A 14311-nucleotide genomic window follows, 5' to 3' on the forward strand; every position below is an offset into this window, starting at 1 on the left:
AAGCAGCACAGAATAGCAGAGCCAGCCAAGCTCACGCAGACGACGGAAAGCCTAGTCACTAACAGCAGAGTTTTGCAAGGGATAATTTATCCCGTCTTTTAAAAAGCAGCATCAATTAAACCATAATGACCTCCTGTAGCAAGACTCAGCTAAGCAGTTTGCAGTACTAATAAAATAAATAAAAAAAAAAGATTAAAAAAAGAGCAAGTTCTCAGCAACGCTGTACCATCCCAGAGCCTGCAGCGTAGGAATCCCAGAGACCAGCGTCCAGGGCAGCGCTGCAGAGAGCTTCAGCCTCCTTCGCTGCTTAATGCTTCAGTTTCTCGAGCAGTCCATGAAAAGGGGATTCAACCAGCAGACAGTTTTTCCACAACTTTGATGGGGAAAGATACTATTAATTTTACATGAGTTACTCTTGTTTCGACAGGCAAAATGGCCAGGAAGGCAAGGAAACACACCCAGACATTTTCCCCTGGTTTGGTAGCAATCAATACATTCACTTACACCACCGAAAGAACACGGCCAGCTCAAAGCAATTTTCTCAAGGTGAGAGGCCAAAGAAACAACAAAATTGCCAGCAACAGAAGCCTCAATTCCCGATGAAAGGATTCCCAAGGTTGTGCAGAAAGTAATGAATATCAATTCTGCTGCAGTATTATTTACCTCCTAGGAGAAAACACTCTCCAGCACAGAGGCTCAAACCTCCAAAAGTTCACAGGAAAGAAAAGGAAGACGCACGCCAGAAAGCAAACTGGGGAAAGAGATCTGTTCAACAGCTATACCTGTGTCACGTACCTCATTTCTCTTTAGCACCTTGCTGCAGGAAGCTTCGCAAAAATGAAGATGGTCTCGGCGCTGCTTCTGCTGAGCACCCTCCTGGGTGCCCCCGCGGCGCCTTCCTGGCGTCCCTCTTGTTACAAGAGGGCCCTCAAAGACCACAACTGTCACAACATCCCCGAAGGCACGGAGAACCTTCGACAAATCGACGATGGTCTGCAAGATCACTTTTGGGAAGGAACGGGCTGCGAGGTGATCTGTTACTGCAGCTTGAATGAATTGCTCTGCTGCCCAAAGTAAGACCGTGCTCATTTCATACACGCTTGTACAGTTCTATATGACCACCCATTTTATTTCCATCATTTTACAGTTTCCACTGGAGGAATAAGATATCATTTTAAAGAAATGTATTGCTTCAGATGGTTTGAAATTATATCAAGATATAGCCAATTACCTGATACACTGCCAGTTTTCAGTTTTTGTTTTCCAGGGGCTCACCTAGGACTTGCTTAGCGTATTTTGTAAACCTGCATGTCCTACTATAGGGGACTTCAGCATTTAAATCACCCAACTTTTGACTCTTCTCTTTGATCTAAACTGAGAACTACATCAAATCCTTATTCACAGCACTTTGCAGTGAAGATGTTTTCAGGACCATAAACAAAAGCATTTGATTTCTGTTCCACGGTAAAGAACCGTATTGCTATTCTAAGGCGTATGCACATACGTCAGTTGAATAAATGATTCTGTAAAGACAGCTGTTTAAAGTAGGAGAGCACATAGTGGGGAACAGAGGTTCACAAATGCCTGCAAGGGAGGGAGAAGATTTGGCCCGAGAACATCAACACTTCTCTGGCTCGCTGGCACTGCTGACAAAGCCGAACGGTGAAGTTCTCCCTGAACATGGGGTTTTTTGTTGTTGTTTTACAGAAAGAATGTACATCCCAACAAAATTAATATTGAGTTAATAAACACCACCAGCCCATACTGGTTTGAAGTAATAAAATGTATTAAGAGGTATTATTTCATTCAGCTTTCCAGCAACATCTTTTCTTCAGAAAATTTAAAAATATCAACACTTCAAAACTTACTAATACTTCAGGGACACTAAAATGTGATGGCATTATACAGGCAAGCAAAAATGACTTTTTATACGTGCTCCTCTTACCACCCAAGTTTGTCAAGTCCCCAAAACCCAAAAAAAGGCAACTTTTCAGCAATCCCGTAGAGGACTAGATTTGAAACAAGTGGGAAGGACTTCTAAAGCTAGAAACCTCACATTCAAACTGAGAGCAGGGTTTAAGTAAGTTTTTCATATTTTACTCTCCCTAAAATTAGATATGGTGTCTTCACTCAGAAGCATGCTTTGGGTTTCCAGCTTCAACCTCTGAGCTTTGAGCAGCCTCGGAAAGCCTCTTACTTTGATACAAATACATAAGGAGGTCTTCCTTCAACCATCTTGAGATACTGAAGACCTACTTTGCAGGTCTGCTCTCAGGACAAACTGCACTAAACAATATGCGTGCACATGGAGCAGCTCTTTATTTTTCTAAAATTATGTATTTGGTATGTATTATGTATTTCTCAAAGCTAAAATACCAGAATGGACAACTGACACCCTGGTCAGTCAATGAAAGCTTTGCCATCACTTCCAAGCCAGGCCAGCACAGGTAGAAATACAGTATCTTCATCCAGTTGCATTTGCATTCATGCAGTTGCATTTGCATTGCTGGAACGGCATCCCACAAACACATTAATTCCATATATATCCCACCAAAAGCTAAAAAAACCCCCCCACAACTGGAAATGAATGTGATGTTAAAGTTCTGATAAAGCAATAACCTAATTATTTAAATATCTGGTAATATCTTTCAGGGATATTTTCTTTGGACCAAAGATATCTTTTGTGATTCCCTGCAACAGTCAGTGATGGACATCAACTCTGCCAGTGAAGACAACAGACATCATTCTACAATCATGCAATAATGCTTTCAAGGGGAAAAACAAAACCACCACCAACAAAAAAAACTCCTAACCACAAGGCAGTGCCTCTTTTTACACTGCAGAAAAATTTCCTTTCTATATCTTTTTCGGATGTTAAATATGTAAGAAATTCTCCTTTCAAATGCGGTAGCTGCCTTTATTTCCATAATGGTGTAGAAGACTGTACAAGCTCTTAATGCATCCTAGTATGCATCCCCCAGCAAAAAGCATGACTCGCGTTACTCAGCACAACATTCTCAACTAGTTTTGATGAAGAAACTCCAAGCTTAAGCCTTCATGTGGCTAAGAACGTGACTCTTGTAGCAACCTACTGCAAGTGCAGCTTTCTATTGCTTTACTGCCACCACACAGTTAATGTTGTTTTAAGTTGAAGCTACTCAGTACCTGGCACTTCTGTAGACACACTCCCATGTTCTATTTAGGCATCTTAAACAAAATACATGCACATACAAAAGGCAAACTTTCACCATTTGTATTTGAAAATTCCACTGCGGGGGGAAAAAAAAGTCAACACTCACATTAATAGTAGTAAAGCACATTTAGGTCTTACTTATGTCTAACTGGTCACCTGCATTAACTATGAAATCTGTAAAACCTTGAATTGTTTAATCTTCACATTGAACTTTTAAAATACTAGAAAAGTTACAATAGTATATGTATATATTCAGAAAGACATCTAAAGAGGATGGGACTGATGCAAGGTCTGTTAAGGCAACATAAAAACCCACACTTAAGCAGCTTTTTTAATCAAGCCTTGTTTGAAATACAGTACCTCAGAATTAAGTTAAAACGCTGGCTTTTTATTTTTAGGCTAGCCCTGTAGGGAAATAGCTAGGGAAGCGAAGACAAAGAGGTATCTCAAAATATTAGAAGTAATCATCTTAATGTTTAAGAGGTATCGTGATCTACGCTGTAGATCTACAGTCACCTCTCAACACCTGCCAGTACTGATTACAGTGCAAAAGAAAAACAGCCCATAATTTATGTCCCTTTGTAAGTGTAAGGAAAGCCACCTGAAGAAGCCACCTTACACTCAGTAAGCCTGGCTTATTGCCTTACCTATAAAAACTCTTTAGCTATCAACTCAGTCATATGGAGGGCGTGTAGTACTGAAGCAAATATTTAGTTTTTTCCACTAAAAGAAGTGTACTGTTCATCTAATAACCTTACAATATTACATCATGAAAACTGCTACCACCAGTTTACCAGACTTATTTCACATGCAGTATGAAATATCGCAATGACTGTTCGTTTTCCTCGTTTAGTAAATGAGGGTTGGCTAGTAGGGGAGGGGGTGATTATACATAGCTAATAATAAATATTTCAAGTAAATCTGTGTGTACTATTTTTGCCAAGTAATTTTTAGGCTACTGACTGTTAAACAAACAGTTTGTGTCACCAGGCTTTTTAAGCCTGGTTTGTATAATTATTCCTGAGTCATTTGGGCTTCCTACCAAATCATCAATTAAGGATAAAAAAAAAAAAGACAAACAAACCATAAATTTGGCAATCCACAGTCAAAATATCCAAAGTCAGTGCTCTGCTAAGAAAACATATGGTATCTGCTCTTGTGCAGAGTTCTCCATAAGCTTCTAGCAGTAATAAGGGCACGTAACTTCTGTTGGTTTCTACACGAATCATGTTGCATATGCCTGGCATTCACAGCTTTCCAAAGCAGCAGTAGCAAAAAAATTTAAGGCAGATGCAAATCTGGGCAGTAAAGTTAGTAGGTGGTTACTCTCCTTCCACCACTCCTGGCTAAGGAAAATCCATAATCCACTGGAGAAAAGTTTTGTGCCTTTCCACATACAGCAGGATAGGGTCACTTAGGCTACTACTTTAAGACTGACTTCCCATAGAAACTTGCTTTTGTTTCTCTCCCTACTCTCTTCCCCCCTCAAAGCTTCTTCTACAGGTCCTGCCAGACCTAGGTGAGAACGCTCACCCCTGCCCACACTCAGAGAAAAAGCCTTTCTCCTTCAGATGTCCCATCCACAGCCAGGTTCCCTGGCTGTTTCTCCAACTAGTACTTTGAAGATGACAAGCTCAATTTGTGCAAAGGATATTTAGTAAACAACTTTACAGTCACTTTAGTGAAATGGGCATTAAAACATCTCTTCAAAGGAATACCAATTTTAGCTGCCACTAGCTAGATATCACTAACCGTCTTGAATTTAGGCCAGCACCGCAGGACTTTATTGTGGAAATACATAAGACACTGCAAGTGAAAGAAATCCAGCCGCTGAGAGCTACTGGGAAGGCAGCCAGTTTGAGGTTAGGGTTTATCATCATTCAGTTCTCTGCGAGTGTCATGGGTCAAAAAAGCAAAATGAACCATCTTAGTTGCAGTGATGCCAACAAAGTAGTAGTTTTCAAAAAACTCACAAGATTAACATCGAGCAGATTAGACCATAGAAATACTGCTTCCTCATTTTTCCCAAATGAAGAAAAAGCTTTTAAACATTTGATAAGATTAAGAGTTGCAACAAATGCTAACTGAACAAGCTGTGTCCTCCTCTGCTTTAAGATGCAAACTTTTCTCCCTCTGCCTTTTCTTCAACCTACGTGCACAGCTTAAAGCAGAAAGAAATCATATTCCGTATACCATGCATTTAGACTGGCACAATAGTTAAATGACAATACAAGAAGTCATTCATAATATATCTTCAACATCAGACTTTACTAAGATATACAATTAAAAGCAAAACTATTGCTGGGTATTTTTCTCATATGTTACCATAAGTTTTGGTGTGGGTTTTTTTTTTTTTTTAAAACAGGCCTGAGCTAATGCATGCAATGAAAAAGAAATAGTATGCCTATTAGAAGATACCATATTGACCCAGCACAGACTGTCTTCCATTCTCCAATTAAGTTCTTAACCACATTCTGTGTAGATGAATGGAAAAGTCAGCAGCTAAAGGATTTCTTACCGAGTGGAAGGATTTCTCGGCACAGTAAGCTGCAGCAGTCTTTTCATCCGTTCTTACAGCTTTGAAATTCGAGAGCTGCATTTTTTTCCATTTTAATATAGGAGCAGGAAGGCCTCGGTGCTTGGAAGCACATATCCCAGCAATGACAAGATGAATAAACAAATCAGAAAAGCCCCCATCAATTCTTGTTTCCAAAGGGGAAAAAGAAAATGTTATTCAGCCATTTCTGCCCAGCTAGCAACTGGAACTGTCATTTAAAGCCTTTTACCTTACAAAAAAGAACCTATTGCCAAGTCTGCTACAGCTTTTTTTTTTTTAACGGCATTGCATCATGAGAACTTGAAGTACATTCATAAATATATCCTTGGCACACTTTAATTGAAAAATATTTTAATATTACATAATTACTCAAAGCTTAACTATTAGGTACAAGTGACTCTAAATAAGTTACAGACACACGCACTTGAGCAACAATATCAGTGATATTTATTTAAAATACTTTTGCTGAGGAAATTTGTTTCATAAGAGATGGTTTTCAAACAAATCAGCAAGGTTATGAAAAATAAAACAGAGACAAACTCTCTGGGGAGGAAAAAAGTTACAAAGAAAGCTTTTGCTTATCAACAAAAACCCTCAGTCTTTTGATTTGCGGCCTGAGTCTCAGTCCCAACATTTTCCGTCTAATGGACACCACTATCCATCTTTAGATCTGGTTTGTTCTTGTCATTCTTCACCGAGTAGATGAAATATGTTAAGGTGTCCTTTTCATTCACTGGAATTGTCCTAAAATGGCAGCCAATTATCTATAAAGGAAGAATGCAAGGAAATTAAACAACCACTCTTATATGCAGAAACCGAAGGTTCAGATTTAAATCAAGTTTAAAAGATCGATCAAGAAGCTTAAAAAAAAAAAGAAGAAAAAGCTACCTCTCTTCAAAAGTCTTTAATAGTCATAAAAAAACAAACAGGAACCATTTTACTGAGATCTATGAACTAAATATAGCAGATTGTACCCTAATTTCCAAAGTAAAAAGCCCAGAAATTTTTCAGGGAAAAAACTAAGTTCTCAAAACAAGCATGGGAGTATCATTACATCTGTATAGTTAAAACTTAACTATAAAGCAAGTAATGACTATAGCATATCAACAGAGCTACAGCACAGAAATGGGAGGCTACTGCTCATCACTCAAGGTTGGGGGGGGGGGGAAGAGAGCACATGCTTGCATCAAGTCATGTATAGAAACACCTAAGACAACACAAGTATCTTTGAGAATTAATTGACCAAAACAGAGCTATCAATGAAAATTCACCATGCTGTAACCACTGAAATATGACAATGTCTAAACAGTTCTTGAATCACTTTTGTCATTCCAGAAGTCTTTCCCTTCATCAAAATGAACATCAGCTTTAAAAGAAAGCACTCAAAATATTATACCTATCTAAGACTATTCTCTGGCTTTTTGCAGAATACTTTGGTAGATTAAAATTAGCAAGAGGAAGTGAGAAAAATGGGACTGCTCATTTAACTACCACAGGGTATAAATGTTTAGCATGATTAGCAAGTTAAAAAGCTTTTTAAACCCCTCCCCACCCCCCCCAAAATCACAGAGAAACAGTTTGTGACAGAGTCCTTTAAAGTAGACTTCTAAGTAACAGCTAGAGAAGTGTCTGTTGTACATTAGGACAGGTTACGAGGAATCACATGCACTGTAAACTAAGGAAGTTCTGCAGCTATGGCTCAGAAATACCTGCAGGTCAAACAAAGCACGTGACAGAAGCTTTGCCTATTCACATCAAGCAGCGTAATAAGTGTAAGCTAGCACAAATATCTCATGAGCCGTACCTAAAGCAGACCCTTAGAAATGCTAGTTTTGCAGAACAAAAACTGCTTGTGCTTTTTCAAATCACAGTCCTGCTAATTCAAGAGCTAGCTGTACCTCAGCTCACATAGAAGAAAACAGAAGACTAATTTTAAATTCTTACTCATAGTGGCAGCCGCACTATTCCTTTATAGCTCAGCCTTGAGATCTGCCACACATTTAAGGACCTTGCCTTTAATACGCACAGATAAAGGGGGAAACTAACAAAATGTCTGCACCGAAGTACAACTGAGTTATCACTGCACAAAAGTGAAAAAATGGTTACTATATCTCCCTGTTAAGAGAAGATCACCAGTTCTCCCACGTATTTACATCAGCACGCTGTAACTGCATCTTTGCGGCGCAGAAGGATTCCTTTAAAGTTACACTCACATGCAGCAAAGATGCTCGCATACAGCTGTACTCATACACAGCTTCAGCACTTTTAGAAATATTGATAAGAAAAAAACTGATTTCATAACGTTCCATTTTTCTGATGACAGATCCCAGTGGTTTTGATTAACATAATTATCAATAGAAGCCTGTTTTTCAGATTTCCATACTCTACATACACAGAAACATCTATGTTTGTATTAACTAGCTTTTTAAAACAAAGTCTGAACCTTGCTAGACCTTCACTGCCACCTCTCAGTTTCTAGTTCTTTCCAGCAGGACACTTCATGTGAAGGTGTGACTGATGCACAGACTATAAATCCACAATTCTATGATATTCAGGGACATGTAGATCATCTTATTGTTCCAACTCAACACTTTCTGTTTTTAAGCAGCACACACTCCTTTTGGAAGTTAAGAGTCCTTCCTCTAGAAAGAACTTTTACTTTTGATTTACTTGGCTCAGGAGCTGTGGCCAATGAAGGAAGCTAGATAAGCAGTTCCCTTTTGTTCTCCTAAAACCCAGATTATATATGCTCTTTATGCAAGGATCGCATTGTATAGAAAACCCCATGCCATAGCAAGTTGCATTTTCTATTATGGAACAAACACTCGTACGTACTTCAACAAGCTGTGCTTTGTTAAGTCCCGGTCTGGTCTGTAGTTTGAAGTGTCTTTTGTACCTTCGAAGTGTGTTTACTTGTAACTGATATAAATCAACCTAGAAGAAAATGGGGAAGGGGAGGAAAACAATCTCATGTAACTGAAAAGGATTCAGTCATTAATAGTTTGCCTCTCAAAAACATTTTGGAATCTCACAGATACATAAGGGTAAACCGTCAGCTCAGCAGATCTAATTTTGACAAAAAACAAACTCCACCCCGCACCTTCCAGCAGAAAGGAAAACAGCCCAGCTCGGTTTAAGAGCATTTTATTATTACTGAACATGGCTCTGCCTCCTTTTAGCTGTGGACAATATTTGGAACTCATTATTGTACTTTAATCAGTTCTGGGTTTTTTGTTTGTTCCCCAGTTCAAGCATGATAACACATGTAGCCCAGTAACAACTTTCATATAACATCTATGAAGATGTTGATTCAAAGGAAGTCCCTATATTGTGATTTTGGCCATCAAGTTACATGCAAGATCCTCACCATGAGATAACACGTATTAGAATTGGGAAAAAGCCTAGAGCACAAAGTTTTCTTGGCTTGAGGTGAGAGAAGAAAATAGCTGCTCTTGCTCTCCAAACATATCCCTGCTACATAAGCACAATGCAGGAGTTACGCGCACAGGCATAGTTGTCCAGAATTATTTTTCAGTGCGAGTTGACAGTTGAGAGAATTGCACAAGGTCCTCTCAGGGATACAAATACACAACTTTAACCCGGTACTCCCTCAGTTTTGAATCCCATGAACTCTGATGAACAGTCACTTCTCCCAGCAACAGCTTGCCCTCCCACCCTCCTTGACAATGTAAGAGAGCTTAATCAGATGACTGAGTGGGAAAGCAAGCTGAGAAAGCAGGCTGAATGAGAAATTCTGCTAGATCATTGCAATTACAGTAGTGTTCTCCAAAGTCACTGCATTAAAGACTGGTTAAGGCGTTCACTTCCTCTTTAAATTCATTTAGTGGCCTCAACTATAGAATATTTAAACAACAACAGTGCTACTGCATACTTGGTAACTTGGCCAGACTTGATGTGATGCCGCCTTGCATGATAGAGGCTGGGCATCCTTTGGTATTCTAAAGTTTACATGGCACAAATTTCACTTCCCAAGTCACGGTGGAGAACCCACACACTAGAGCATCTCGCAGAGGAGTAGCAGCAGCTTCCCACCAAGTCCCAGAAGCTACCCGTACTGCAGAAGCCTCCTCCCCTCTCATAAGGAACCACTTCTAACAGGTAATGATGGTCACGACTGAGATGGAAACAGGAGGGCCTTATAAGTCTTCAGAAGAATGGTATTTTTTTTTTCCTTAGTAAACTGGATAGCAACTGAACATAAAGAAGGTCAAGGGCCAATGGGCGTCTAAGGCATACAGTAATCACATGGGATGAACATACTGCCATTGTCCAAACGGCCAGCTGAAGCTTCTCACAAAATACTTCCCAGGCAGTTTTCTTTCCTGCAGTCATACCATTAAAAAAAGCTTGACTTTCTCGTTCTAGAGATATCCATCGGTTGTGACATGTTTTATAATTCTTGTATGAGAAAACAAAACAGGCTTGCAGGAGAGCTGCAATTACCACTGTGCCAGAGAGCCACCTGAAGTCACACAGAATATTAGCTTTAGACAGAACTTTAAAAGAAGCAATCCCACATATTTAACAAACAACACAGCCCAGCATCAAACTACGCCCAATCCCTTAAAATCCTCTTAGCCAGAGCCTTCAGACTGGAGCCACGTGCCTTTAGGCACAAAGTTTTATCACTTATGCTGCCGGTATCTGCAGCTGCTCACCATAAGGATGGCATTAAATTAACGCTTATGGAGCAATTTCTGAAGAATGCTTTAAAAAAATCCCTCTTAGAAGGAACCGGGTAGGCATGACAGCCTCTGCTCAAAATTAACACACTGAAGAGCACCTGCTAAGCCAGGCTGTAGCAGAAATAATACAGAGTACATGTAGGAAAAAGAGCCTTAGGTACAGTCTCTCTCACTATACTATGCAAAAGGTTTGAAAGCTGCAGTTCAGTTTTATAATGGGTGAGGTTTGACTGGTCTGCAGTGGAGAAAACAGGTCTGAGAAGCACCACCCTTCTCCACTCCTTTCTAGCACCGCTCCCCAAATGTCTCTTCTCCCAACAAGGGGTAAAAACAAAGAGCTACCATCATCAAACTTTCCTAGTTAGACTAAGGCAATGGAATAACTGCAAGAGCGATCTGCAACACATTTGGCACAGAAGGAAAGGATCGGAGGGACAGGGCAGCGAAGCATTTATATCCCAAGTCCTATGAGCAATTCCCTTCAAGTTGTCAACTCCCGCAGAAGACAAGAGTTTGCGGATATGTGGCAAAGCACCACTCTGGAGAGGAAGCACTGAGAAGGAGAAAGTTGAAAATACCAATTTTCTGAGAGAACTAGCAGAGACTTAAAAATAATGTAAAGAATCTTGTTCATTCTACTCTGCACAATTAATACAGAAAATGCACCACAAAATTCAGTTAGCTTTTGTTATATTAAGAACTGAGTGAATCGGGAGACTTCCCTTTCCCGCATGCCCCAAAATAAGGAGAGCTGCAAGGGTGGAAAAGTGATATCCCTGCAGACTCCGTAGTCATTAAGAAGAAGCTGAACACAACAATTAAAAAACCCCAACTACTTAGCTACCTCTGGAGTGTCGATGTCTTGCACTGGTGAGTCACCATCATCATCGCTGCCTTTCCTCTTTCTTCTGTTTCTCACACTCTGAATTAAGTTTTTGTGGAAGTCACAAATATACAGATGTCTTGCCTAAAAGAATAACACTGCGTCTTTCAATCAAATCCACGGAAGTATCTTCCAGACTTACAATATAAATGCACATGCAGAGACAACTCTCCAGCAACCACCGTCACGTTAATCGAGTTCAGGAAGCTTTCCTACTGGATTCTTCTAAATAAAGAATGTGTTATGCTACAGAGCACTGCCACCGGCTCAGCCCGGTTGCAACCGACTGATTCAGTAGTAACAGGCTGCAGAGACACACGAGCACAACCCTCCCTCCGGCCACTCATCGCAACTCGGGGATCCGGAAGCAAACAAACAAAAAACAAGTTTGAGTTGTTTTTGGGAGGGCAAAAAGCCGGCTCTCGTTTCCCACTGGCTCTCATTTCCCATCTATATCCTCCCCCCCCCCTTGTTTTACTTCCCCCACTTCGGCGAGGTCAAGCAACACTTTCTTTTTTTTTTTTTCCTTTCTTTTTTAAAAGTTTCTCTTTGTACGGATCTGCGCGCTTTGGGAGAGCTCTTCGGCGCGTACCAAGCCTGATTTTCAGAGTTGCGTGCTTCAACGGCAATGAAAGCTCGGGGCTGCGTTTAGTGACCACGCCTGCGGGGCGAGGGGGCCCCGGGGGTCCCTCGGGGCGCACGAAGCTCTGGCCGAGGCGCGGGGCGCTCACGCCGGCTGCCGCCCTTTTTCAGCTGCCGCCCCGTTTTCAGCTCCTTTGCCCCCCGCGCCGGGAAACCCTTCCACAACAGCAGGCACCCCCCGGGAGTCTCCTTCCGCAGGAAGGCGCCCGAGGGCGGCCGCCCCTCCGCCGGGGCTCCGCTCCCCCTGCCCGGCCGCGCTGAGCCGCGCTGCGCGGCGCCTGATGGCCGCCGAGCGGAAGATGCGGCGGCAAGGGGAGACGTGCAGCATCGCAACGCGAGGCGGAGCAGCCGAGCGCTGCCCTCGCCAGGAACAGACACAAACCAGCGCGCCGGGAGCCATGCAGGCTCCGCGCCGGGGAGGAGGAGCGCTGCCCGGCCACTCTTCTTCCCCCTCCAGCCGCACGGGGGAACGCGCAGCCGGTGCCCCCGGCTCTTGGGGGTGGGAGGGGACCCCAGGAGCAGGCAGGAGGGGCGGGCGCTTCCCCCCGACCCTCTCCCGCAGAGGGAGAGCACTTTCAGGCCGTGCTCCTGCAGCGCCAGCCCAACTCCACGGGAAAAGGGGGGAAAGGGGGAAGCGACACTTCCCCGCCGCCAAAAAACGCCTAAACTTTACTGAAAGCCCCAAACCCAACCAAGCTACTGCAGCAACGGCCCGCGCGGAGCGGGGCTGGGGCCGGACACGCCGCCGCTGTCCGGGCACGCACCGCCGGGACCCGCCGGCCGCTTTTGTCTGCCTGCCCCGCCGGCAGCGGCCCCGTGCGCCCCCCCGCCCCTCCCCGGACTTACGCTCTTGTCCAGCTCGATCTTCACCTTCTTCTGCGAGATGCTCTTCTGGATCCGCTTGCTGAAGCTGGCGTTGCCGGCGGCGCGGCCGCACCGCTCCCCCTCCTCCCGCAGGCAGCACAGCTGCCCGGCCCCGGGGCCGCCCGCACCCCCGGCGCCCGCCGAGCCCGCGGCGGCGGCCGGAGCCAGCCCCGGCGGCGCTGGCGGCGGCGGCACCTCCACGGCGGAGCCCGCATTGCTCACCACCACCGCGGCGGCGGCGGTGGGGTCCGGCCCGCGCTGGGTCACCTCCTCGGGGGCGAAGCCGTTCATGCCCGGCGCCACCTCCGCAGCCGGCGGGAAGCCCGGGGGAGGGCGGCGGGATCCCGCCCCGCACCAAACTTCCCCGGCGAGACGCCGCGGCCCGGCGGGGCGCTCCCGCTCCCTGCCTGCCTCCCCTCAGCGGCGGCACCGGGACGCAAGCCCGCCCTCAAGGGCGGCCAGCCCGCACGCCGCGGGAAGGACTCTCCCCGCCGGCTGCCGCTGCCCGAGCCCCGCGGCTACCGGAGCGGCGGCGCCCCGCGGGTCGCCCCACTTCCTCCTTCCCCCCCTGTCATGTGGAGACTCTTCAGCTGTTTCCTATGTAACAACAGCAACCTGCCCGCCGCCCCGCCCCGCCGCGCCGCGCATGCCGGCTCCTCCGCCGCGGGGCGCCACGGGAAATGCAGTTCTTTCTCCCGCCGCTCCCTCGGCGGCCGGCAGCCCGGGAGAACTACAGCTCCCGAGGTGCAGCGCGGCGGCGGCGGGAGCGCGGGCGGGGGGTTCGGCGTGCCGCTTTGCGGCGCTGAGGCCGGCGATGCCGTCCCGCGGCGGCGGCGGGGGGAGCCGCTACTCTTGTCCGGTGCGGCGGCGGCAGCGGGCTGCCCTGCGCTGCGCTCCCTTTCCCCCGGCGCCAGGAGGCCGGGCCCGCTGCGCGGGGGCGGCGGCGGCGGCGCAGCCCACTTTTAAGAGGCCCCGTTCGCGCCCCCCCTTCCCCCTTGTCGCTCCTCCCCGGCGGCGCGGCCGTTGGGATTTGAAAGGCGGCCGTGCGGCGGCGGCCGAGCCCGGCCCTGCTGGGGCGGAGGCGGGAAGGCGAGAAACGCGGGGGGCAGAAGGGGGAGGCCGGGCGGACCCCGAGGGGAGAGCGGGGCGGGCGGCGTCTCCCTCGGGGCAGCGATGGCTGCTGGCGCTCGCACGGCCGAGCCTGTAAGCCCGCCTCGACCGAAAAAGGTCTCGGCGCCCGCGGTGCCTCCTTCCTGTCCTCCGGCTGCACCTCCCGCCTCGGCGCGAGCTCCGCCCCCGCCGCCGTTACTGCCCCCGGCTGGAAGGCTGCGGCCTGAGCCGCGCGTCCCGGGCCGCTCCTAGAGGATTCTCTACGAGTTGTTTTTTTTTCTTCCCTCTTGGTCTTGTCCCGCCCTGCCGCGCTGCCGCCGCTCTTTTCGCCTCTTTCTTGTCAGCCGCGGCTGGAG

At 45.9% G+C, this 14311-nt stretch overlaps 2 protein-coding genes across 2 annotated transcripts; one reads left to right on the plus strand and one right to left on the minus strand.

Moving 5' to 3' along the window:
* The first annotated feature begins 432 nt into the window (after positions 1 to 432).
* SCRG1 (stimulator of chondrogenesis 1) lies at positions 433 to 3920 on the plus strand. The gene is made up of 3 exons (XM_075149325.1): positions 433 to 546; positions 811 to 1073; positions 2653 to 3920. Exons 1-3 carry the CDS (start codon positions 433 to 435, stop codon positions 2705 to 2707), a joined length of 432 nt encoding a protein of 143 aa, XP_075005426.1. The 3' UTR covers positions 2708 to 3920.
* Positions 3921 to 6174: 2254 nt separating this feature from the next.
* Positions 6175 to 13265, minus strand: SAP30 (Sin3A associated protein 30). The gene is made up of 4 exons (XM_075149324.1): positions 12828 to 13265; positions 11301 to 11423; positions 8586 to 8684; positions 6175 to 6514 (listed from the first exon to the last, which is right to left on the minus strand). Exons 1-4 carry the CDS (start codon positions 13134 to 13136, stop codon positions 6392 to 6394), a joined length of 654 nt encoding a protein of 217 aa, XP_075005425.1. The 5' UTR covers positions 13137 to 13265; the 3' UTR covers positions 6175 to 6391.
* Between the last annotated feature and the right edge of the window lie 1046 nt (positions 13266 to 14311).

This window comes from Calonectris borealis, chromosome 4, assembly GCF_964195595.1.
Source record: "Calonectris borealis chromosome 4, bCalBor7.hap1.2, whole genome shotgun sequence".
Lineage (NCBI taxonomy): Eukaryota > Metazoa > Chordata > Aves > Procellariiformes > Procellariidae > Calonectris > Calonectris borealis.

Excerpts from the sequence above, each read along its gene's own strand:
- SAP30 (XM_075149324.1), bottom strand. The coding sequence starts at position 13,136 with ATGAACGGCTTCGCCCCCGAGGAGGTGACCCAGCGCGGGCCGGACCCC. Across the intron at positions 8,685-11,300 it reads AAGACATCGACACTCCAGAG|GTTGATTTATATCAGTTACA; the intron begins GTAGCTAAGTAG and ends ATTTTCTTCTAG. Across the intron at positions 6,515-8,585 it reads ACAAAGCACAGCTTGTTGAA|ATAATTGGCTGCCATTTTAG; the intron begins GTACGTACGAGT and ends CTTCCTTTATAG.
- SCRG1 (XM_075149325.1), top strand. The coding sequence starts at position 433 with ATGGCCAGGAAGGCAAGGAAACACACCCAGACATTTTCCCCTGGTTTG. Across the intron at positions 547-810 it reads CTCAAAGCAATTTTCTCAAG|CACCTTGCTGCAGGAAGCTT; the intron begins GTGAGAGGCCAA and ends ATTTCTCTTTAG. Across the intron at positions 1,074-2,652 it reads GAATTGCTCTGCTGCCCAAA|GGATATTTTCTTTGGACCAA; the intron begins GTAAGACCGTGC and ends AATATCTTTCAG.